Source organism: Sorghum bicolor, chromosome 5 (assembly GCF_000003195.3).
Source record: "Sorghum bicolor cultivar BTx623 chromosome 5, Sorghum_bicolor_NCBIv3, whole genome shotgun sequence".
In the NCBI taxonomy this organism is placed as follows: Eukaryota; Viridiplantae; Streptophyta; class Magnoliopsida; order Poales; family Poaceae; genus Sorghum; species Sorghum bicolor.
In genome coordinates this window covers 70,896,890-70,923,138 of record NC_012874.2, presented here as the reverse complement: position 1 = coordinate 70,923,138, position 26,249 = coordinate 70,896,890, and the positions used below count along the sequence as shown (strand labels likewise).

Genomic DNA, 26,249 nt, shown 5'->3' with positions numbered 1-26,249 from the left:
AAAGCACAAATTCAATAGTTCCAGACTTCCAGGCGTCATGTCCTCCAAACTGATGGTTCAGACCAGTACTCCAAACTTCAGTAGCAGCAATCCAGGCCTCATATAGTCCAGGCTGTGTGATAAAAAATGAAGGATCAAATCTGGGCAGAGCACCATATTTGAAAAGCATACTGAAAAGTGAAATCTCCATACCTACTTCATACTTGACATACCTTTAAGTTTTCGGCTGAGCCATAGTTGATGTCTGAACATTATTGTTTGGTGGCTGCTGCTGCTCGTTCTTTTTTTCTTTGCCACCATATTCTTCTATCCACTCTGTAAATGTAAATGTACAACATAGTTATATATGTAATATTACATACAGTAAATTCATAAATGCAAGAAAGAAAGGAAATATAATACCTTTTTCTAATATTGCCAATTCCTCTGTACTCTCTTTGATGTCAACAGTAGGCCTTCGAAGCCAATCCTGCGTGCATACTACAGCCTCTAACATGAATGGAGTAAGAGAGGTACAGAAGTCATCCAAAATACGTCCACCTGTGCTAAAAGCAGACTCAGACGCTACTGTTGTGATGGGTATAGCAAGCACATCACGAGCCATGTGACCCAAAACTGGAAACCTATTTGAATTGACTTTCCACCAAGCAAGAATATCCAATTTCGTTTCTGGGTCTTCTGTTTCTTCAGCAAGATATTTCTCAAGTTCAGTTTTTTGGGTGCTGATAGAACTATTGTTTAATTTCATCTTCTTGGCAATTTTTTCTTTAAGCATTCCTCCTGTTGCTTTCTTAGATTTTTCAGCATCAACTACTTGAGTAGTTTGTTCACTTGGAGCATACATGTTCTTGTATTCTTCAAAAAGCTCTGTCAGACAAGTATTGATTGCTGCCCAAACCAATTGACCTTTTTCCTCACCAAATATTTCTTCCTCCTAGTACCAACCTATACATCCGCCGGTACCGTCCCACTAAAATTAACAGAGATAATCAAAAATTTAATTAATATCATTTAAAAAAATATGCACATATATAAGCAAATGTCTGGAAATAACTCACATTACGATCCGGACACTTGTAGAATATACGACCCTTGTTTACTCCCTCTTTCGACACTTTGTACTCCATCACAATCTTCTGGCCACACTTGCCACAAGTAATGAGAGGGAGTTCCGGCCGGTATCGCTTTTGAACCCGTTGAGAGACCGAAGACCCGGTCACGGTTGCCATCTACTATCCATACTCAATTTTTAAACAATTATAAATTCCACATTTACTAGTAAACATGTATGATTAAAGAAGAACCTAATAATATCCTTTATTTGTCTAGCTACTTCAACAAATCTTCTAAATTATAATAACAAACCAATTAATTTGAATTATCCTACTTTCTAAGATCATAAAAAGATACTATAATTCATTCTTGCAAACTACATTAATACTAGGTCAATCATGAAATAAGCAAGAACATGTGGATTTGAGCTAAAAATAAAGGAAACATCACAAGCCAAAAACAATATGAAAAAGACAAGAGAGACAAAAGTTAGTCACCTCCAAACACGAAGAAACGATGACGGAGTCGAAGAAGATCAACGATAGGCGTCGGAGATGAAGAACAAGGAAGAACAAGCTCCAAGAACAACAATGGTGAATGGTGCTCTCGGTTTCAAATGGGCAGAGAGGAGGAGGGATCTGGCCTATAAACCGGACCTTTAGCACCGGTTCAGGGCAAAAACCGGTGCTAAAGGCTTTGCTTTGGCCCGTGGCGCTGGCCGGTGCTAAAGGGGACACTTTAGCACCAGTTTGTAACACGGACCGGTGCTAAAGGTCTCTGCCCCGACAGCACCTGTCAGTAGCCGTTGGGCAGGACCCTTTAGCACCGGTTCGTGTTACGAACCGGTGTTAAAGGGGCCTTTAACCCCGGGCCGCAAAAAGGCCGAGGTTTTTGGCCATTTTGGGCATCGACCAATGCCTCATTCTGTAGTAGTGCCACTAATAATTGACCATATAAAAAATCAGCATATATAAAAAATCACAGATCAAATAATAAACAGTAAGATTCACTCAGGTATACTACATCTAAACTCCATATACATTGGCACATTGCAATTTCTAGAGATACAGCAACCTACAGACCACTGATTCAATGATTTACGGATCAAATACTAAGAAAAATAGGGACACAGGTGTTAGGGTTAGGGAATAGGAATACTTACATTGCAGTCGTCCATCAATCTTCAGGTCGCCTGGCGCTGGATTCCCTCTCCTGCGTGGTGACGCACGGCGCCGGGAGGTGGCCTGACGGGGGGTCGACGGCAGTGGCGTCGAGCTCCGAAGGCCGAGTCGCCGACTCGCGGCGTCGGCGCGCAGTGAGGTGAGACGGAGGACGAGGGGAGTGTGGCCGGTAGCGGGTCATGGCTCGGTTTTGAAGGAGACGGCAGATGGGGAGTCGGGGTCTCGGGGAGACGGGAAGACGTCGGGGACTCAAGAGTCAGGGAGACGACGGCGAGTTACGAGATGAGTTAATGAGGAGCCTGAAGCCAAGGAGCCGGAGGTGGCTTAGCTTTGACTACGGCAACGTAGAATTATGGGTAGTTCGGGTACCGGTCATAGTTACCCGAATTACCCAATATAAATTCGGGTAACAGAATTTGCTATCCGAACAAGATATCGGGTAGTGCGGGTTCGGGTAGTTCGGATCTGGGTATTTCGGGTTCGGGTAGCGGGTAATATGCCCAGAGTTATTGTATATGTTGCACTGACTTCACATGCATGTTGGAAGCGCAAGTTTCAAGTGTTTCATCTGTCGCAGATTTTTGTTGCAATTGTTTCATCTGATTGTTTCAAAAGTAGATTACTACTGCTGAGGGCCCCGCCATGGCTAGTGTGCTGATGCCTGAGGTCAGCAGAAGCCTCCGCAGGCAGGGCAGGTGTGTGTAGGATCGCTGTTCCACCAAGCGAGCATGGGATGGGTGCTGGGTGTGGTTCGATCGTATGGGCATGGGATTGGTGAGCGCGGGGCGTGGTTTCAGCTACTCCTGTGCTGCCCTAGCGAGAGGGTATTGGGATGTTATTGGACGGCCCTCTCTACTCTTTATTCATGGAGTTGATCGTGTGAGTTACGAACGCAACAGACGGTTCTAACAGCTAAAGATGCCTGTCTGTCTCAAAAGAAAAAAACATGCTTCTGACTAAGTTGTGAGCATCAACATTAGATTTTGTACTCTCATGCATGAGCAAAGTCTAAAAAAGGAAATCAAGTGCCCTAGCCTTTATCTCTTTTACAACTTATTGGCCATATGAACACAATCCTACGCCTCCAACACTTCTTATGACACAAGATAAATACTTGAACCTTACACCTCGACCACATGCATTCTTTTTCCGATCGTTTTTTCCATTCCGTTTTAGCTAGTTGTTGTTTTTTTTTGCTTTTTTCACGATTGTTTTTCCGTTTCTTTTACTATCAGTTTTTTTTACCAAAAACTTTTGGGTGTGCAGTTGGACGATTCTTTGTGGGTGCTCTTTAGTTGTAGAAGATTGACGTTGTCGGAAGCCAAATGAAAGGACCTCAAAGCTAAACCTTCCCTACAACTCTACAAGCAATCGCCTCAGCTGTTTCAGCATTAGGGCCCGTACGTTCGGTTCCTAGCTTGGAATGGCACGTAACATTTAGGGCCTGTTTAGTACAAAATATAAAATGGTTTTGGTCACCAAATAGTTTTAGGCTATTCCAGCTCAGAAATGAATAAGCCCTTAGTGAGCCCATCGTGACGTACCCAGGAAGTTGCCGGCCTAGTCTCATGCATGCTACAGCTGCCACTGCGGTTCCTAGAAATTGCGGCATCGTGATTGTGCCACCCAATGCGCCGCTAGAAAGGCCCATCCTGGGCACTACGACTCAAGCCACGCCAACGAGGGCACTTATAGGGTTTGTGCTGGGGTGCTTTTAGTGTCTGGCCAAAATTATAAACCTCATGCTAACCATTTAGCTCGGCCCATCTTGTCATCTATGCATGTGACCCATGTGCTGCTCCTGATCTAAAAGCCTTTCATTCCATCCAGACCATTTTTCACCTGCAATTAAAAAAAATAAAGCAACTTGCGTAGCCTTGGCCCATTGGAATATCTCTTGATAGATTGGAATAGGCAACTATTCTCAATTGCTTGGCAGCAATCTCTAGAGCTGCAGCTGCAGACAGATCCATGCATGGGAATGCCAATAACAATTTTCCATATGCTCTCCAAATTGCATGATGATTGGACAGGAAAAGAAACTGCTGATTTGTTTGGGGCCATTACATAGTACTTGGCTGATTGTTTGGGGACAGGAAAAGAAAATCATTGCAACTGTTTTATATTAGACACAAACATGTATATGCAACTAGAGCTGTCTGCACTGTGCGAAATTGGTGATTTTCTTAACTTGTAGACACAAACATCAATCCCCAACATCAGTAGGGCGCGGGTAAAATCTATCTGACGCCAAAATTATATCGGCCAAGGACCAGACTGTCTTTGCTAATTGCCTATTAATTAGTACTATTGTTGATGGATCAAGATCTCCTTGCCCGACACTTCCATTGGAGTCTCCCCACAACTTGTCACTTTTTAAAACTTGAATGGCAGTTGCAATTCAGAGGAAGAGCATCAATCTCAATAATGCCAAGTAGGTCCCTTTCACATGCTGTTTAATTAATTCTGGCTCATTTATCTATGATGACAAGTACATCCACATGTGTTTAGCGCGTCCAGACCACTAGCTAGATCCATGTCAACTCTCTTATCTCGATCGTTTTGCTACATGGCTTTCCAGACGAGAAACATGTGAAGATATTGCTCGCTGACTGCAAGTGTATGCATGTGAAGAAGGCATGCCCGCAGCTTCCTCTGAAGCATCAACAGACAACAGGTGACATGATGCTATAAATTGGCAAGCCATCACTGCTACCGAGCACACCACAAGTAGCTTCAGTAGTAGCAGTGCTCACTACATTATATTTGTTCCTCAGCTGATCTTGATCTGTCGTGGAAGTACCAGGAGGAGCTTTTGCTAGCAATGGCTGCCATGCCGCTGCTGCATGGAACCCTGGATGCTACCATCTTCGAGGCCAAATTCAACAACAGCAACCAAGTTACCAAGGTGAGCTCCATATAAATCCCTGATGCCAGTACAGCCAGGCGTGTGCATACGCACGTCCTTTGCAAGAATATCACTTTGTTAATTACTCCTACCACATCTTATCTAGAAGCTGTAATAATTCCTTTATTTAGCAAAATGAATCACTTGCCCATTAATATGTTTTAAATATATATTTGGTAAGTTAAAAATATTTGACTTCTCGGAAAGTGAGAATGACACTTTCTGTGGGATAAAGGAAATACTGTATATACTATTAAAAAGTATCCATGCATTGTTACACATGCGTTTAACAAAGCACTTTAGTATTATAGGGAGTCAAGAGACCACACTAAAAACAAAGAAGAAAATATATATGTTAGCTTGCATTGCATATACCAAAATGTATATAACGGATATTATTTGTATTGACTTATACAATACTTTGTGCAGTAGTATTTGATGATGACTCTTTGTTTGACTTCTTTTTTTTGGCATTGAGAAAGACACTTGTTTGACAGTTGAAGTGATTTGCTCAATGCTCATCACCACTCTCACTCTAATGGGATCTGGTATAATGTATTGGAATCCTAATGTATTTGCTGTGAGTGCAGTTTCTCCAAGGGCTGATTCCACAAATGGAGGGCCGGCCCACTACTGGTCTGCCAGTACAGATGTACGCAACCATCGACTTGAACAACGCTCGCGTGGGCCGCACCCGCATCGACGACAGCAACCCCGACAACCCACGCTGGAACGAGTCCTTCCACATCTACTGCGCGCACTACACCACCCACGTCGTCTTCTCCATCAAGCTCCGCCTGCCCATCGACGCCGTGCTCGTCGGCCGCGCCTACCTCCCCGTCCAGGACCTTCTATCTCCGACCCCCAACGACCAGGAGGACAACATCGTCGACAGGTGGCTAGACATCCTCGACGACGAGAAGAAACCACTCCCGCACGGGCCGAAGATCCACGTGCGAGCACGGTTCACCGACGTGGCCGGAGACCCCAGCTTCGGCAGCGGCATCGACGGCAAGAAGTACGCCGGCGTGCCGAGGACCTTCTTCAAGCAGCGGCAGGGGTGCAGGGTGACGCTGTACCAGGACGCGCACGTGCTGGACACGTTCAGGCCGGACATCAAGCTCGCCGGCGGCGCGGCGTCGTACGAGCCGCGCCGGTGCTGGGAGGACGTCTACGACGCCATCGACGGCGCGCGACACTTCGTGTACGTCACCGGCTGGTCGGTGTACGCCGAGACCACGCTGGTGCGTGACGGGAACCGGAAGCACCCCGGCGGCGGCACCACCGTCGGCGAGCTCCTCAAGCGCAAGGCCAAAGAGGGCGTGCGCGTGCTCATGCTGGTGTGGGACGACCCGACCTCGCTCCTCAACATTGGCATCCTTCCCAGCCAGCTCGGCACCAACGATGCCAACACGTTCAGCTACTTCAGAGGCAGTGGCGTGCACTGCGTGCCCTGCCCTCGTAACCTCGACGACAGCGAGTACCCCGTCCAGTTCAGGAAGACGGTGGCGCTCAGCCACCACCAGAAGACCGTCATCGTGGACGCCGACGAGGGTTCCGGCGGCCTCCGCCGCGTCGTCAGCTTCGTCGGCGGCATCGACCTCACCAACGGCCGCTACGACACGCAGTCCCACTCCCTGTTCAGCACGCTCAACACGGCGCACTCCAACGATTTCTACCAGAACAACATCGCCGGCGCGTCCATCGACAATGGCGGGCCGAGGGAGCCATGGCACGACATCCACTGCAAGATCGAAGGCCCAGCGGCATGGGACGTGCTGCACAACTTCGAGCAGCGGTGGAGGAAGCAAGGCGGCAAGGACGACATCCTGCACAACGTGCTCTGGCCGTGGAAGAACAAAGGTGACCTCCTCGTCGACCTGAAAGGTATGGAGAATGTGATCGCGCCGCAGTCGGCGGCGGCGGTCGCCGGCGGTGACCCGGAGGCGTGGAATGTGCAAGTGTTCAGGTCCATTGATGGCAGCGCATGCTCTGGGTTTCCCAAAACCCCACAGGAGGCAGCTCAGTCAGGGCTGATCAGTGGGAAAAACCATGTCATTGACAGGAGCATCCAGGATGCCTACATCCACGCAATTCGTCGTGCCAAGCGGTTCATCTACATCGAGAACCAGTACTTTCTTGGCAGCTCCTTCGGATGGAAACCTGACGGCATAAAGCCGGAGGACATCGGCGCGCTGCAGCTGGTGCCCAGAGAGCTGTCACTGAAGATTGTCAGCAAGATCGAAGCCGGCGAACCCTTTGTGGTGTATATTGTTGTTCCAATGTGGCCGGAAGGCGTTCCAACGGCTTGGAACATTCAGGCTATGCTGAGTTGGCAGAGTAGGACCATGGAGATGATGTACACTGACGTTTCTAGAGCTCTCAAGGCGAAGAACATCGATGCAAACCCAAAGGATTACCTCTCCTTCTTCTGCTTGGGTAACAGGGAGGTGAAGGTACCGGATGAATATGAACCTAAACGTCACCCGACACCTGGGACCGACTACGATCGGGCCCAGAAGGCGCGCCGCTCTATGATCTATGTCCACTCCAAACTAATGATCGGTACGCCAAATCACATATATTCACCATATCTTCTTTCAGTTTACTACATACATACTATGCCATTGGATGAATCGTCATGTGGTCTAAGTTGTAATTCTTCTAATAACATTTAGTATACATAACAAGTAATCTAACTGTTTTTTGTGACAGTGGACGACGAATACATCATTATCGGATCGGCCAACATCAACCAGCGGTCCATGGACGGAGCAAGGGACTCTGAAATCGCCATGGGTGCGTACCAGCCGTCCCACCTCAACACCAATGGTGATGTTGCCAGAGGACAGGTCCATGGCCTCCGGATGTCGCTGTGGTACGAGCACCTTGGTGAGCTGCAGGAGGATTTCAAGGACCCTGGTAGCCTCAAGTGTGTTCGGAAGGTGAACAAGAGGGCTGAGGAGTTCTGGAAGATGTACACCAGCGATAACCTGGAGGATAACCTCCATGGGCACCTGCTCAGTTACCCCATTGATGTAACCAGTGAAGGCACGGTGACAGAGCGTGAAGGGGTGAAATTTTTCCCAGACACAGAGGCTCCAGTGCTCGGCACGGTACCCCTGCGGGTTCAGCTTGGCAGTGCATTCACAGATTATGTCTTTACTACATAAAAAACCAAAAAAAAAAAGCATGCAGGGGCAAGCATACACTATCCAATAAACAGTTTAGTATAGCATTCCACATTTGGTGCGCAAAATGTATTCTAAGGCAGTATGTATGACGTATTTCTGAGCTACTACTTTCCTGTTTACGAGTATTTGAATGATGTGGATATGTGGTTAGTGTTTGGATCCATTGGATTAACAAATATATTATTAATATATGTATCATCTTGTCTCAGTAAAAAAAAAATAAGTGGCTCGCCAAATTGTGCAGCTAGATCGTGCTGGCCAGATGGGCCATTGGGTTAGCAGATGGGGAGTTTTTTTTTTTTTGACTGAGAGGATATGGTTTGGGGAGTGGAAAAGGCCAGATGGGCCATTGGGCTATCCGGTCGGGTGTGCTGTATGGCCTGCTTTGTTTTTTTTTGACAGAACATCTGGATTAAGAGAAAATTAATTAAGAGAAAGAGTTCAAGCAATACAATCAAAACATCTGGATTGCTCTTGCTTTGTTTTTTATGTGAATTAGAGCCAAAAAAAAGCAAATAATAGTAATTTAAGACCTTTATAACTATATATATTATAGATGAATATGCCTCTACAAAGTCCCCCTTAATCCCCACCAATCCACTAGTGGAATAGTTGATGCAAATGAGCCCTAAAATTTTTCCCAAAATTGTTGGGTATGCTCAGGAATACCGGAGAACATAAGGTCACAATGGCATGGACTGAGACTGAGGGCAACATAAGGTCAGTTTGGTTGCATAGCTAGCTTTGCCTTGTCTTGCTAGCAAAAGCAAAGCCTTACCTCACTAGGTTGTGTGGGCCAAATTAGCTTAGCTGAGTAAGGGTGTTCCTTGCCAGCACAGACTCCATGGTAGCTAACATCCCCATTGCAGGGATGCAGGGCTATACTTCTAGATAAAGATCATAACCCAATGGTTTAGATAATTTCAAACTTAGCACATCTGCATCAAATTTTATTGCTGGGGGCTTATTTTATCTGATACAACAACAATTTAGAACATACGAATCAAATTTTATTGCTGAGAGCTTATTTTACCCCATACAGCATCCTTTTTCTTGACTTGCAGTGGATGCCTCCAAGTTTGGAACAAGTACATGAAAACTGCGCAAAATAAAACGTGTAGTAGTGATATACTAGTGCCAAGGAATATGTGAGTGAGAAAATTAAATAATTTCGAAGAAATTTAGGGTTTTGATAAGACTAGGAGATATGGTGGGTCATTTTATTGTAGTTTAAAGTAACTTTGAAGTGAAACTTGAATTTAACCGAAAAATTTGACCGATATAAAAAGAAATCGGACCTCAGTGAAAAATATGAAATTTCAAAAATTTCAGCGAAATTTCACCGAAAAATAAAACCCTGCATGCATGGTCTACTAGATTTGGCAAATATTTTTATTTTGCAACTTTCTATGTATGCGTGACACATCTTGATAGACGTTCGCACGAGAATATTTTGATTACCATGTTACCTCTTTTATGTATAGACGTGAATTGCTTCAAAACCTCTTTGTGCTAGTGTTAGGTGCTGATTTAATTTGATGCATATATAACGTGTAATTCCTGTTAGCTAGCTTTTTAGGTTATGGTTTTTCCGTTCAAGAGGGTCCCAATCATTATTTGTCTTGCATTGGTATTTCTGGAACCGGCAGTAGATAATTTAAACTGTCAATTTCAATTGAAGAACCAGCAGTGATAGCCCATCCTCTAGCACTGTAGTAGTATAGCTTGTGAACTAAACAATCAAACTCGAGTGGTCAGACAAGATGAGCTGACTGATAGTCTAGCAATACAAATTGAATAACAAAGAGTATCATTTGTGATATAAGTGGACCAATATGGCACAATCAGTTTTATTGTAGCAGTAGTCTTCAGTCTACATAGGCTCTTCAAAGATGAGATGATTCGTTATTCTGACCACAACCGAGGCTCCGTTAAACTCTTCCCAAAGACTTCCATCAAATCTTGGACTCCATAATTCTTCCATGGGAACGTCTGTATGGTAGGTTCAAATCTTCCCACTTTGGATCATCAATTCTTGAGAAATATTCTTCAACTACCTCCTCATGTACTTGTTCCAAACTTGGAGGCATCCACTGCAAGTACCAAAAAAAAAGAATCGCCATTATCTAAAGGTTGTATCAGCTAAAATAAGCTCTCAACAATAAAATTTGATACAGATGTGCTAAATATGAAATTATCTGAACCATTGGGTTTCGATCTTTATCTACAAGTATAGCTCTGCATCCCTGCAATGGGAATTAAATGTTAGGTACAGAGAAATTGCTGTGCAATGGCAATGAAGTATACATAACAGTGTTGATAATGTCCATATTTAATTACCTCAAAGAAGTCTCGGCTGAAGTCACCACGTATGAGATGGCAAATCACCCTATATTCCCGATGCAAGCACTCACCAACAGTTTGTGTTCTCCCTTCTCTTATCTGAATTGCAAAGTACAAAAGAAATAATGAATCAACTATATTCTGGTGTACACAACTGAGATCATAGACTAGTGGTACAAATATGGAGTGTGGTTTCTGATAGATACCGATCTCAGAGTGACTTTCAGACTAATAGGAGAAGCCTTTTTCAAACACTGGATTGTCCTAGCAACCCATTCATCAGACAAATTTGAGTCCACTTGCTCCTGGCATGATAAATACATGTTTAATAATTATTTGTCAAGACAGAAGATGTGAACCCATAGAAACCAGCATTTACTCAAACTCACTAGCGCGCTTATAATTTCTTCAACTGTCCTTTTAGAAAAGCAGTTGTTGATGATTTCCATCCTGCAGTGCACCATAGAATAAAAAATTAGCTAGTGAGATTATGGATCAGGCATATTTCAGTCATTCAATCAGAAACACCCTTACCTATTCAAGGAACTGTTTTCCTTCAGTGATGGCTGTTGAGCAAACTGATCGATAGTACTACGCACAGCAAAAGTATTGGAGGTGTCCACATTTTTAAGGGATTCTTCAAGCAATAGTAGTATCTGGTAAACAAAGAGTATTTACTAGATGTTGTAAACTAATATACCACACATATGAATTCAATGATGCAGACTAAAAATTCTGAAAGCATTCAAATGCTTTATGATTAAGGTCACAATTTATGTAACATGTTCCAAAGAATAATAACCACAAATACAACAGCAAACATCATAACTGGAAGCAAAAATTGAAAGCTCAGTTAAATTTTAAGTTACATGTGAACCTACATTTGACATGACAAAATGAGTAGCCAGACCACATGCCAGCATTTCAGCACCATCCAATCTGGCACCAGTAAGAGCAACATACTCTCCTGTAAAAAATTAAGATAAAACTTTAGTTAACAATATCTCTCAAGCTACATTTACCACCAACTAGAAGGCTGACCTCACTAAGTACAAGTAATTCACATAATATGGAACCAAAAATCAAATAGAAAACAAGAAACTTGGCCACTCTTTATTTCTCTATATAATTATATCTTCATAATTACTTACATAATTGTATAGATCATTTCCACAAAATCTAGCACACTTGCTAAAAATCAATTAAGCACATGTTCTTTTGTAAAACTGCAAACTAAAGAATAATCCAAGGATGCGTAGTATTCCCATACTGTTAATAAATAAATGGCAATGACATGGCTACATGTACTTTAATTAAACAAAGAAGAGAGATATTAGATAACCATAGAACCCAGGAAGCCGAGACAGAAAATATGTGGCCCCTACACCTGGAAGGAAACCAAGAGCTGTTTCTGGCATTGCAAAAACCTGCAGGAATATTTTGAAATGTAAATGCAAATGACCCATATTTTGGCACTTGAAAATGCTACGATTTTCTAATAAAAACAAAGCAAGATTCTCAATATTCCAAATGAGTAAAAGAACTACTATCACTCATCAAGCTCACAAAAAAGAAAGTATATATATGCACCATAACTGAAATCTAGTCCAATAAACAATTAAACATTCAAGCATAATATTCAACAGAAAAGGTAGTGAAATGCAGTCATCCTGGGTCTTTTTTTTATGAATAGTATGCCTGAAAGTTTATATTCAGCAGAACCTAACAACCAGATCTCGAGCTGCATCATGACACGCAAACTTTTTGTGCTTCATAATCATAACTACTGGCTGTCTTGAATAGACAAGTAAAAGTGACAACGTAAGAAAATTGTCACTTGATTTTGGTTTCTAGTATATACCGTGTTATCAGTGGCAACTCGAAATCTTCCATGTAAAGAAACCCCAGCACCTCCACCCATTACAATTCCAGTAAGAAGAGAAACCTGTAGTTAAATTGCCTAAGCATTTAATTTAGAGGCAACGAACAGCGAACTGAATAATTAGAATGAGTTAATGTTAAGGGATGCAGCTCACCTGAGGTTTGATATATGTTGCACTAATGTAGTTTAACAAATATAGATCTCTGAAGAAATCAGCACCCCATTTCCAGCTTTCTGATTTAAGAATTAAACACACAACACAGTCAATAAAACATGTAGAACAACCTTAGAGCATTTGATACGCGCCAAGGCGTGCTCTAAAAAAAAAACCTTAGAGCATTTGAAACAAGTAGCATGGGTGTTGAGTCAGGTAACATAAGACGGTTACAAACATGCAAACAACTTCACTGGGCAATAGATACCTCAGAGACATTATAAAGTAGTTACCGTTATGTATATACCGGACACATTCAGTAATATCACCTCCAGCACAAAATGCTCTTCCGTTCCCCTGAAAACAAGTCATGCTTCAACACAATGGAAAACATTGAGATCAACTGACGGTTTCCCAGTGGTAATAAAATTATAGTTATTATCATACCAATTTAAATTAGCTATATGAAAGAAATAAGAAACAAACTGAATTGAAGAAAGAAAAGCAAGTTATAGCAAAACACTATAGCGAGTCTGACATTGCTCTAAGAAATGAAGATTTAGATCACTGGGACACAAAGCTGTTAAATTTTCAAATAGTGTTCCCTTCATTTTGGAATAGAGTAAAATGCTTCACCTCTACCTCTGTGTATTATCTATTGAGAGATGCTAGTATTTGACAGTTGCTAGATTTAGCAACCCATGTTCTCTGTGCATGGTAATTTCTAAAGGAGAATCACACACTTACACGCCCCATTTGGCATGGCTCTAAATGGCTCCAGCTCCTTGCTACCGTGTGCAGTAGAGCTGAAGCCAGTGAAAAGGAAAATAGCCGTTTCACATGGCTCGTTCATTTGGAGAAAAAAAAAAGATAAAAACAACTCCTTACTATAATCCACGGAGGAGCCGGAGCCTGTCAAAGCTCCATGAGATGAAGCCTAATAGACAACTATAATCTAAGTTAGACCACTGACCTCAATATTGAATTACAATACAAACACAGTGGTATGAGATACCTTCATAATCAATAATTTAACTCTGTCATCTTTCTCATAAACAATGAAACACCTCAGGAGTCCCTTAATCTGCAACATGAAAGAACAACCATCATGTACCTACTATTCTAAAAGTAAACATGAGACTGTAATACTAGCAAAATATTAACATACCACTGCAGAGGAGAGTACATTAAGCTGCTTTGGCCTATTCAAAATAAGTGTCCGTGTTGAGCCATCTGCTTCTTCCAAAAGCTAGAAAATAGAGGACACAAGAAAATGTTTTCAGTTCTGGTACCAACAAGCATGGAACAATTGTTAATGAAAATTGAGCACACTACACATTGGCCCATCATTTTTAAGCTATCATTATTAGTTACAGCAGGTACATGATGTATCTAGTTACTGTGTTTAGTGTAAACATGCATGCCACTTTGTACACGTCATTAGTGACGTGCTGAAAAACTTCCATTACTATTGTTCTCAGCCTGATCTACTAAGTTGAGGGCTATTTTGTTCCTAACTTTAGTTTGCTGCAACTTACCTTAGCTAACTGTGGCAAGCCTCAAAAAATTTGATCAGAAAATTTAGAGCCAGACTTTGCCATGATTTTTACTCTATATATGACATGTAAAGCCCAAAAGAACATTAACTAAGTTAATGTGCAGGAGTATTTGGATGTCAATGTATGACTTCATTTTCCAGCAAATTCCACCAAGCCTACAAAGATGCTGAATGAAGCAGGAGTTCACATTGATTATCCAAAGTGTGGAAAGCAAATATTTTCCTCTGATCTTCCAAAATGAAAGGCTTAAGGCAAGGTGACCCACTGTCACCTATTTTTTAATATAGGGATGGATATGTTGGTTATCATAATTGCTGGGGCCAAGGATGGTGGTCAAATTTGTGGGGTTGTACTTCACTTAATAGGGGATGGTTTAACGATCTTGTAATATGTAGATGACACTATTTTATTTCTACACCATGATAATGCACAAGCTATGAAAATGAAGTTATTCCTCTCCATATTTCAAATCAAGTCTGAAGATAAATTTTCACAAAAGTGAAATCATGTATTTCAGGCAGACCAAGTTGTGTGAGACACAGTATTCTCAACTTTTTGGTTAGAAAATACGTACATATCTCTTCATATACATGGGAATACCAATGCACTATAGAAACTCAACAATGGGGACTGAAAATTAATTGGAGAAAGAATTCAGAAGGGACTATATATGTAGCTGGAAAGGAAAATCACTGTTGTTGGGTGGAAGATTAATCTTGATTCATTCAGTCTTATCTAGCCTACCCATGTTCATGCTTTCTTTCTTTGGGATCCCCAGAGGTGTTCTAAAGAAAATAGTATTTTAGTTTATGGTTTTTTGTACTATGAAGATGAAAAAAATATAGACTTGCTAAGTGGTCTGCTATTTGTCAACCGAAGGAACATGGAGGTTTGGTGATACAGAACCTGAATATATAGAATAAATGCTTGTTAAGTAAATGGCTTTTTAAATTGTGGAATCAAGACGGTATTTGGCAGGACCTGTCAGAAATAAGTACATTAAATACAATACATTGTCACAAGTTAAAAACAACATGGTGATTCTCATTTTTGGGTGGATCTTTTGAGAGTGAAGGATCAATTCATGATCTTAAGGAAATTCAAATTAGGATCTGCAAGCAACCAGGTATCTTTTCATAACCTTATTTGAGTACCATAACTATAGTAGGGGCTCACACCTCCTGATTCCTACTAGAAAATTTGGTCAGAATAAACCAGTTGGCTATGTTTAATTGCTAACTAGACACCTGCTAACTTGGTAAAAATAAAAAAAATAAACTTATCTAAGGTAAAGTTTGGAAAAATGAACCAAACACCACCTTTCATCCATGGAAGCGCTGTATTAGAAAAACCTGGGCGTCAGGTGGCCTTTTGGCCAGCAATGGATAGTGACGGGTCACGTGCTTTGGGCTGTGGTCACCGTGAAGGAATGGGAGCAGATACAGACGCGAACGAGCAGCAATGGTATCCATGCAGAGTGAACGAATGGGAACTACCTGTTCTGAATAGCCACCTGCAGCACAGCCGGCGACTGGCAGAGAAGCCATCGGTCTCTTCCTTCCTTGGACGAGACGACGAGCAGGCAAGCGGCTCAATGCCGTCGCCAGTAGCACAGCAGCACTCTGAAACACACTTACAGCAGGGATGAGGATCGAGCCAATTCTTGCTTGTGCTCGACTACTGGCTGCATTTGCTTGCTCAGTATTTCATTCTTATTTATAGGAGAAGCAAAGCACTATAGACAGTATGGCCCTCCTATGCACGCAGAGATAGCTGAATTATAATGGCTAGAATAGACAATTTCAGAACTGGGTGTGGTATGGATCGGGGTTGTTTTCCGAACTGTGTGTAGGATGGTGCCGCCTACAAAGCTTGTTTTGGGCCACATGCCCAGATGCATCCACATGCACATGCAGGGGCGGTTAAGGGGAAGCTGTACATGTGGGTCACTGTGTGCAGGTGCTGGTCCTTTAGGCCACTATACGTGATTATAAGAAGGGAAATAAAAGATATATCAGATTAACACTTCACTGAACAATTAGTTTTCAAAACATGTCTAACTATGTAGGATTTGCCGCAACTAGTCTTACTATAAAAGGTACAGTACAAGAATCTACATTCGACAATGTGTACTGCTCCTGACTCTTGAAAGCAAACGTTGCTTGAAGCTATTCAAATTACTGGTTTTCGTGAAAGTACCCAATAATAATATCTAAATACTCAATCACTATATCTTAGCAGCCATATAGTCCGTCAAAGTAGACCAAATTTGAATACTCCCTGTAATCTGAAACAATTGCTCTCACAGCATAAGTAACCAATAACAAAACTTCACCACACATGCTTCGTCTTGGGCATCCCTCCCTTTACTAGGCATCAAGTACCAACCACTGCACACCTGATTATTCAAGGACATCTGACCTAACTTGTTATACTATTGGCTTCCCAACACTCAGGCTTGTTAAATCTCCTGTATATAGTACAGTGTCAACTAAAAAAACGGAGCAGCCGGTCAGCTCTATCTACGATAGATTTTGGAGAGTGGATCTGCTAGGAAAATTTTCATTGTTATTGGTCAGAAGTCCAGGCTCAGTGTTCATGTGAGGCACACACGCATTTGTTCGCAAGTTGTACTCCCTACAATCCAAAATCTATCCAGATCTTGCTTCTAGAGGAGTCAAGCTTTTCAAGTTTCACTAAATTTATAAAAAAAAAGTATTACTACTGATGATGTGTAATAAATTTATTTAAATATATAAATGGTGTACTATATTCTAAACACCTGGTTAAAATTAAAAAAAAAATGATTCCTTGGGAAAGGAGACGTGCATTTATTTTAGGACGGAGGAATTAATTTTGCAAGTTCAGTTCCAGTGTTCCATGTGAGGCGTGCGCGCATTTGTTCCCAAGTTGTTAGTATGTAATTTTTATGCAAGTTGGACAATTTAGAGTTTAAGTTTAGAGTTGATTAGACCACGGATTGGTACGGCTAATCTCTGGAATTGCCAGCTAATTATTTTTAACATTTCTCACATTTTCTTATGGAAAAAGACATGTATCATGAATACTTTAGCAAACGATAGCTTACAACTTAAACCTAACCAAATAGGACATGGAAAATTAGTTTATATAGGCAGCCAAGTTGCAAATTCATTTGAGGAAAACTAGACCAAAGTAGAAAAATTAAAAACCGTGAAATCGCACAACTATAGTCCTACTCTTCTTTCATGCCAATTTTTGAACCATCACTATGAGAGCAAGTATCTATGTTGGTCTTTCATCTCATTCTTCAAGACGAATGGGATCGACGTAACAGAATGAACAGAAGGGCTTGATGAAGGAGGTTGCGGCCTGATTAGACCAGTTCATGGCCATCTTGTGGTAGACTGAATAAAACAGGATTGGCAAGCCAGTTAGGATGGTGTATGCCACCATAGAAAAACCTGCTACCAAGAGTGTGGACAGTTCCTCCACTTATATGGCCTATGTATCTCTTCATTAAAATGATGCAGCACTTGGAACTATTTACAGAGAGTTCTTGATGACTTTCCATGAGACCCTGGCATATCGGACTTGCAACGTGTTAGCTGAGTCACCAAGGTCAACTCGGACTGCCTTGGTGTCCTCGACGGGTTTGGAGGTAGAGGATAAAGCCTTGTTCGAGTTAGGGGAGCCCTCAAAAGAGGTTGTGATCATGGAGGCCACCAAGAAGCACACCTTTCGCATAGATATGCATGCTAGAAACTGGTCCTAGCAGTGATAATGTCATTGCGGGCCGACATCTGTATCATAAGATAAGTGTAGTTGGGCATAGCCATGAAGTTCACATAGTTTGGTCGTCCCAGAATGACAAGGTAGGTGTCTAGGAAGTCCATCACCTCAAAAGTCTATGCAGAAGTAGGTGCGGTCGCCAAACGTCACTTTTTCCATGTGTCATTGCTTGCTTATTGTGCATGACGATTTTGGATGGTTACTTTGATTGGTCTGGTGCATGAGCGAAGGATATTCATTGCATCTAGTCTCTTGTTGTAGAGTGTGTTGAACTATTTGTCGCCATCCATGAGCACCTTTTGCGGGTGCTTGTCTCTAATGTTGGGGTCGACCAGGAGAGGAAACCTTCCTAGATGGGGACATGGTTGGGTTGGTCCAAACTGTCAGATGTGATGGTTAGTAAGACAACTGTAGGCATGCATTATAGGGCATGCATGGTTCATGTACGACCTCTCCACTACCTTCTCTAAGTGGACAGATGTGTATTTGCCATGCTATTTGCCAGTGCAGTCAGATGCCCCAGTGAACTCACTGTTGTGGTAATTCTTTCCTTTCTTTCTCCACTTTTTCTTGATAGGACAACGATGCTCCATAATCCTCTATTCCACCTCATTCTTGGCCATGCAATTGCCCTTATTAAAGTTGGTGAGGATAGCCTCTTCACCCATGGCATGAGTAGCGGCAATGTTGAGGACCTCAATATGGTGCACGGTTTGAGCACCCAAGGTTGCGAACAAGGGACTTTGCAAGTAGTGCCATGGATCGGATGAAGGCGTTGATGACATCGACATCAGTAATATCCAAGACCTATTTCTCTCCCCTCCCTCCCTATCATTCACATCATCAGAAAACCTACTTATTTTTATATGAGAGTATATATAAAACTACTGACATTAGTAATGTACTTGTCAAAAAGATATTACATTGGTTGTGCTCGGATCTAGCCTACACAATGGCTACAGACAAATTGACAATTAGTACCACCTTGTAAGTCTTCTATATATATAATAGGATATGTAGATTTCCTAGAGCTGGTCTCTATATATGTAAACCGATCAAAACAGAATGAGTTGGCCTGGCGATTTGTGAGGTTGCGCATGCCAAGTATTTGTTGAGGGCATCACAACAACTTATTTTTTGTACCTAAGGTATCAACTTCTCTAGGATATATAGATTTTGTAGGGTCTCTAATCTCTATACATGTAAACCAGTCAAAACACGATCAGCTGATGCTGGGATTGGAGAAAATGACAGAGCCAAAATCATCTGATCGTCTGTTTTCCATGTAGTTATTTCTTTCTTCATATGGTAATCAAAAACATATGCTTATTTCTGATAATGTTGGCAGCTTCATCTATTTGTGTAGCACAAACGACAATGTTTTTTTTTTTGATGAATCGCAAACGAAACTCACCTGTGATACTAATAAATATATAATGTATTTATGTCAATGCCAATGAAGGATTAAAATGATCCATAACCATCCATGGTTGTTGGTTTCAAGCTAAGCCTGAGTTGAGATGATGCAATCAATTATTTTGTTTCGTTGGAGCACTAGTGAAACACCGTACACATACCTCTATCAACGTGAATTATTGCGATCGTTCATGTCTCAAATCAAACGAACAGGACGCGCGCCATGCACCACCAACCTTGAGACAATGAAAACGACGTGCATGACACCACAGCAGGACAGAATCTTGGTTGCTTGATTACCTTCCTGATCTCGTGATGATAATGTTCCTAGCACACGTACGGCGTTTTTCTTGGATGCCAGTGGATGGAGGATGGGACGGCGACAAAATGCAAAAATGATGTCTGTATGTGCACTTCCCCTCGTCTTCTTGTTGGCTGCGGAATGTCCGTACGTAGTGCTCCTCCGGCCGTATGTAGACAATGCAATGACGTGTTCTGTTTTGCATGCATACACACATGCTAATTATCTGCTCCTTTGGTTACCTTCCTTTGTATGTTCACCATGAATATTTGTGTAGCCTTCATTGTTTGTTTTATATTCTCTAATATGTTCACCATGAATGAGGATGTTTTGGGGGTTGGCTTGATCTAGATCTATGTGAAGAGAAAGCATAAGTGCGAGGAAAAAAAGAAAATATGTTGTTATTTGTTTGTAAATAAATTGAGAAGAACTAGTGCTAACGACCCTTACACATAAAGGAGAATATTACAAGGAATGCGCAAAAAAAGGATCAAATAGAGCAACAAGTAGAAGGAGTACACCATCAAAGCTAGTACGGAGGCCAAAACAAGTTGTATCTACATACTTTAAGGTGGCCCTTGTGTAGTTCAGCTAGTCATAAGGCTTTTAACCCTTGACTATTAATTAATTGCCTAAATGAAGAAAATTATACAAGTTCATACAAATAACTAGTTAAACGTTGGTTGCACAAATTTATGTGCCCATATCTGCACCTTAGGAGACCCTCCTCTGTAAATGTTTCACAAAACAACAGGCAGATTCAACACAAGGTCCCCTTCACTCGTACAATGCGTCTGTGAGTGGAGGTGCTCTAGGAGACCAAAAAAATGGATCTTTAGAGGGGAGACACTATTTTCTTCAATTCCTAGGAGTTGGATCCAAAAAGGTAAGTTTACCCCTCATATGCTTTTTTAGAGTTATCTTCATAATTTATGTCATCTTTCGAGATAGAACTCGGTTAGTTAAGACAAAATAACACATACATATGATATTTTTACTTCGCATACAAAGAAATATTGGTGGTCATATATATATGATGTTTTTTTGCATTAGTGATCTAACCAACAGTGGATTAATTGTCGGCGGACCTCAAATAGACTTAATTTTTATGGGTTACACAGCCATTTGAGGTCGCAGGGCATCGATACTGACTGGGTGGTATGGTGCTGGGGGACCGAACGAAATGGTGCTAATGCAGCTTTGTACACTGCATGCTATGGGCCTGCCGGACTGTGTCGCGAGTTGCCAGGCCAGCGTTGCCGTGGCCTACAAAGTACTACAAATCCTTGGCGGTCGGAGAAGGCTGTCTGCGCAGTTCAATTGGGCCAGATGCCCAGATGCATGCACATGCAACGCTTGTTACGCTGTCGACTACCGATTGCAGGGAAGGTTAACTGGCACCTGTATGTATATATGTGTGTGTCACCGTGGCATGCATCCGTGGTCCTGCTGGTGCTTGGCTTTTAGGCCTCTATATATAAGGGAAAAAATCTCCAATTACTAGTATTAGTTTTAAAACAGTTCGATTAACAATTAGTTTTGAGAACATGACTACCTATATAGGCTCATGTTGGGAAGTACTCCCTCCGTACTCACAAAAGTAGTCGTTTAGGACAACGACATGATCTCCAAAGCTTAACTTTGACTTCTTGTTTTTATAAAAAATGTTTATCAGAAAGTGGTATATGTATATTTTTGTAGAAATATATTCCTAATGTTTGACTCAAACCTTGTCCGAAACGACTTTCTTTGTGAGTACAGAGGGGGTATGGATTTATAAAATATAAGTTGGAAAGACATTTTCCTTTGGTTAACCCAAGTGCAAATGTTTTTTAATCCAACAAACACACGAACAGTTTTGAAAGGTCCATTAAACTCCAATCACTCATGCAATTTGTGATACTATAAGCACACCTCGCGCGTTGCTACAGGGATCACGAATAAATTTTAGTGGATTATGGGGCATACTGACATGGACAAATAACTACATGTTAGTGGATGACGTGGCTCCATATGCTAGTGGGCTGCTGATGTAGATGTCTTGCAAGTCGGGAACTCGAGATTGACTTATAGTGGGGTTTAGAATTATAAGAGATATAGCTATAGAGATATGAGGTGTAAAAAATGAATTAGGAAAATAATCCCAAACAATGCTTGGATTTTTGTATTTCTAGAAATAAATTATTACTTAATTTTGGAAAGGAGTATTTGACATATTCTTTTTGGAGAAAGCATTTGACATTTTAAAAGAAAAGGAGTTTATTAGGGTTTGAGAAAAGGTAGAGGATATGTTTTAATGCCGTAATATTCTCAATAAAACTTAGTGCAACTAGCTCTATGTTTAAATCCAAATGTTCCCAAACGAGTTTTGTATCCAGAAAAAAAAATTAAAGCACTTCGGTAAATAAGGGTTTATAAAATGTATTCGCAATGGGGATGGTATTTTTTGAATTTGAGTGATCAATTTCCGATCTTAAATTAATACTTTGCAGTAGTTATTTTGTATAAAACATGGGTTCAAACCTGGTTTAAATTAACTAGACTTTTGAATTATGGTGAAAATATTTCCAAGACATTTTCTTCCAAACAATGTACCTTCATAAGTTTTTCAAAAGGTTTGCTTTAATTTCCTTCGGCATAGACTAAAGCAACTTGGCTCAAAACAGTTTGAACATATTAGTTGTTGTCACACCCGGTTTTAAGGAACAAAACCAGGCTAGCTATATGTGTGCCCAGAAAGTCCACACATACAACAACAGAAAGGAACAGTATCAGAAACAATGTTATATAGCGAAAACATACTTATAATTAACACTTACATCAGAGTATCGCGGAACGATAACTAATCTTCAGGCTCAATCTTCACAGGGACGGTTGACTGGGGGTAACATATGCCTAGCACTTCTTGTATTCTGAGAACATCCTTAATGATTCCATCACTCTTCTGATCAACTCTTACTAGTAAACTGGAGTGGTGGGAAATAGCAAGAGTGAGCACATATCGTACTCAACAAGTATAACCAGGGGTTCATGAGGGTCAAAAAGCTGACACTGGTTTGACTGCAATTAGCTTTTAATGGTGGATAGCATGTTCATAATTAAGTAGCAAATGTCAAGGTAGCATAAATAATCCATTAATCACATGATCAAGTGTAAGCATAATTAATTCATAGCATAAACAATAATCAAATGAACATAACAACTTAATAAGCTCATCGTCGGCGCAGCAAGAACCCCCAAGGCCGCTCATAACCGTGAGCACGGCTAGTATACTAGTTTTAACACTCTGCAGAGGTTGTACATCTTTACCCATGAGTCATGATTTACCCTTTCGCCCGAGGTGATCAGCCTCTTAACCCACTTCCAAGGAAGGTCGGCAGGGATCACTATGAAGCCTTTCAAAAGTTCGTCTAACATGTTAGGGCCGCAAGGTTTCCTTTGCGAGCAGATATAGATACCCCCCTTCCGAATGGCACAATGACGCGCAGCCTATACACATAGGGACAGGGGCTCGCACTATACCCGTGTCGGTTCAGCCCCTCCGCCCTTTCGGGTAACCTCTAACAAGCTAGAAAAGGTCTTCATACTGAGCTAAAGCCAGAGCCATTATAGCCCTCATGGTTGCACTGTTGTCCCGGTGATCACTTACAGACAAGATCTCATACAGTTATTTGCCATTCTTTTATGTTCATTGCATAGCTATTAATCATCTTACAAGATCATGGATCATATCAGGCACTAGCACATCTACAACAAATGCATATCAAGTAGGTAGCAAGGAATCCAAGTAACAATCATCTATGATTTTGCTAAGGTCGACAAGGTGATAGCATGCATATGATATATATGTGTAGTTATAAGTGAATAGGTAACAAGGATGATCCCAAGTTATACTTGCCTTAAAGACTTGCTCAATTCTCACACCATCAGCTTTTGGTCATCATCTTCTAATCTTCCACGTCCACGGACAGTTCTTGTCTATTCGTATCAAGCACCACACATAGGCAAACATACAAGCAACAAATAGAACACTAAGAACAATACACCATACAAGACAAAAGAGCATACTAAAAGAGAATCAACGCTACAAGATCACTACAAACACCGAAACGGAACCAATCGTTAAAAGAAATGATTAACGATACTTTTATACTATAAAAGAGAAGCTTAAACATTTAATTTATTTAAGTAAATAAAATAATGTAAAAGTTATTAATTCAGATTAATGTGAACATATTTAATTTCAAAAGTCAAGTTAAAACTATTTTATTTATAAATATTTAGATTTCTTTTATGTCAATTCAACACTAATATGTAAATACAAACTGACATATGAGAGCATCTAAAATCTAATCGAATTTAACATACATGTTTGGACTGAATAAAGAAAGCATAAATAAAATGAGAGCAACTAAATGAAATCATCATGTGTTGAGGTTTATCCAAGCAGATCATATTTCCAAGGACATTAATGTTGGTATTGTTCATATTAATATTCTTTATTAAGTCCAAGCTTATATACCTGCATCACTTTCAATTGAAGATATTAAATAAATATTAATTATATTACATCTAGATTGACTTTATATGAATCATAACTAAGAAACCTATAATTTAATAAATACATATACATATTTAAGTTAACAAGCAATTATAAAAAGATCGAACATAAACCTAAATTACTTTTAATTAATTAGAAAGGACACTAAACAAACATTAATCAAATTAATTATATTCATAAACATGAGACATGGGAAATAAGTTTGCTAGTATGTCGCTTTAGTTGCCTTGATCACAAAGCAATAAACACGAAATTACAACTCTACGTCACTTTTAATTATAAAGTTAGTTACCTATATTAATTAATTAATTTAATAAACAACTATTTATAGAAAAGCATGTGACATGAAAAACATTGGCACTATTATGTAAAGCACATCGACGAATCTAACGCAACCTGAACCATTTAAATAGGACGTAAAACGAATGAGCAGTGAAGATTACGAACCGGTGGCACTTCTGTAAATACGTGCATCTTCTTCCTTGCTCCATGTGCATCTGGACGTGGCCTCCATGGCCTCTGCTCTGCAGCAACTCGCACAGGGGAAAGAGGAGGGGCTCAGGGAGGGTCCAACCTGGCCATCCGGCAGCGGCACGCGGTCATGTGGAGGGGTGCTGGGCCCTTGGCGACCAAGGACAATGGCCCTGCTCGGCCTGCACTCAGGCAGCAGCCATTGCGGCACCTGCCCTGCGCAGGGGCGCACGGCCAGGGAACCGGAGAGGCGGCACGGTGGAGTGGGGCCATGGTCCACGGGCGGCGGTGCTGGTCCGAGGAAAGGCAACAGCAGCCGGAGATGAAGGAGCGACGGACGCCGGCCATCCATGGAGGGCTCACCGGAACTGAGGAAGATGAAGAGGACGACGGTGAGAGGTGACGTTCTCACGAAACGAATTGGGTAACGGTGCAGAAAAGATCGACACGAACCTTGTCATGGTCTTGGAATCTGTGGAGGAGGCCGAGGATGGCCGAAAAAGCTCGCCGAAGAGTTCGCCGGAAGTTCGTCGGAGCTTTAGGTTCGAAACTTCGGCTTTAGATCTATGACGATAGGAGTGGCGGCTCGCGAAACGGGGCGTACTTCTGGATTCAGCGCGTCGAGGGCTACGCCGGCATATATATAGTGTTAGGGTTTTGGGTTGATGGAAAAAACGAGATATTTTATTATTTTCGGAATTAATTAATTTCGTGAATAAAAATAATTCCAGAAAGTCCAGAATTGATATTTAAGGACCGAAAAATACTCCAAAAGCTCCAAAAATTATGAGAAAATTCTTAGAGATATTTTAGAACATGAGGAACCCAAGTAAAGTATTTAGAGCTCATAAAAGATATCTAGAAGTATCTAAAAATTAGATTATGCTCACAGAAAAGTGGAACGAGTTTTAGGAAAATGCTGAAATAATTTTCGGTAACTCTTTAGAGATTGATTGACGGGTGAGAAACTGAAAGGAGTGATTTTGGGTTACACAGAAAAGATTTTGGGAAACTCGAAACGAAAGCATAGGCTGGAAAACAAAGAATAAAGATGTGCCGAACAAGGAGAAAATTTATTTTTTTTTATATATCTTCATGAGCACTCAAATACAAAACTAAATCAATTTTCATCTATTTTAAAAGGAGCAGATTTTAGGGTGTTACAGTTGTTTAAAGTAAGTGTTGGTCAAATCCAGAGCCTTCTAAAGGTTTAGGATTTTGTCAAAAAGATGTGGGCTTTAACGTTATTCTCCTATAATATAGCATCAATTTCATGTTTGTCTACCTGTTCACCACGAATGGGAATTTTTTAGTAGGTGGCTAGATCTAGAAGTAGAGGGAGTGTGTGTCACTACTACAGACAAGATTAGTAGGGGCGGCTCATGGAGATTTGTAGGACTGGTTTGTGCAGCCACCCCGATCAAACTGTTGGTATTTTTTTGCAGCCACCTCTAC

At 41.2% G+C, this 26,249-nt stretch overlaps 2 protein-coding genes and 1 long non-coding RNA gene across 3 annotated transcripts; 1 reads left to right on the top strand and 2 right to left on the bottom strand.

Moving 5' to 3' along the window:
* Positions 4,946–8,559, top strand: LOC8076336 (phospholipase D alpha 2). Its single transcript, XM_002451254.2, has 3 exons — positions 4,946–5,142; positions 5,733–7,707; positions 7,858–8,559. Exons 1-3 carry the CDS (start codon positions 5,059–5,061, stop codon positions 8,313–8,315), a joined length of 2,517 nt encoding a protein of 838 aa, XP_002451299.1. The 5' UTR covers positions 4,946–5,058; the 3' UTR covers positions 8,316–8,559.
* Positions 10,095–15,946, bottom strand: LOC8076335 (3-hydroxyisobutyryl-CoA hydrolase 1). The gene is made up of 14 exons (XM_002449980.2): positions 15,771–15,946; positions 13,884–13,964; positions 13,731–13,799; positions 13,009–13,072; positions 12,716–12,795; positions 12,541–12,624; positions 12,022–12,106; positions 11,561–11,646; positions 11,214–11,335; positions 11,069–11,129; positions 10,886–10,984; positions 10,677–10,778; positions 10,541–10,582; positions 10,095–10,429 (listed from the first exon to the last, which is right to left on the bottom strand). The coding sequence occupies exons 1-14, from the start codon at positions 15,819–15,821 to the stop codon at positions 10,292–10,294; spliced, it is 1,164 nt and encodes a 387-aa protein (XP_002450025.2). The 5' UTR covers positions 15,822–15,946; the 3' UTR covers positions 10,095–10,291.
* LOC110435242 lies at positions 23,660–25,377 on the bottom strand. The gene is made up of 3 exons (XR_002452853.1): positions 25,248–25,377; positions 24,771–25,162; positions 23,660–23,740 (listed from the first exon to the last, which is right to left on the bottom strand). It is a non-coding gene; the product is annotated as an uncharacterized LOC110435242 (long non-coding RNA).

Excerpts from the sequence above, each read along its gene's own strand:
- LOC8076336 (XM_002451254.2), top strand. The coding sequence starts at position 5,059 with ATGGCTGCCATGCCGCTGCTGCATGGAACCCTGGATGCTACCATCTTC. Across the intron at positions 5,143-5,732 it reads ACAGCAACCAAGTTACCAAG|TTTCTCCAAGGGCTGATTCC; the intron begins GTGAGCTCCATA and ends CTGTGAGTGCAG. Across the intron at positions 7,708-7,857 it reads CCACTCCAAACTAATGATCG|TGGACGACGAATACATCATT; the intron begins GTACGCCAAATC and ends TTTTTGTGACAG.
- LOC8076335 (XM_002449980.2), bottom strand. The coding sequence starts at position 15,821 with ATGGCTTCTCTGCCAGTCGCCGGCTGTGCTGCAGGTGGCTATTCAGAA. Across the intron at positions 11,130-11,213 it reads GAAAACAGTTCCTTGAATAG|GATGGAAATCATCAACAACT; the intron begins GTAAGGGTGTTT and ends GGTGCACTGCAG. Across the intron at positions 10,583-10,676 it reads TCAGCCGAGACTTCTTTGAG|GGATGCAGAGCTATACTTGT; the intron begins GTAATTAAATAT and ends TTCCCATTGCAG.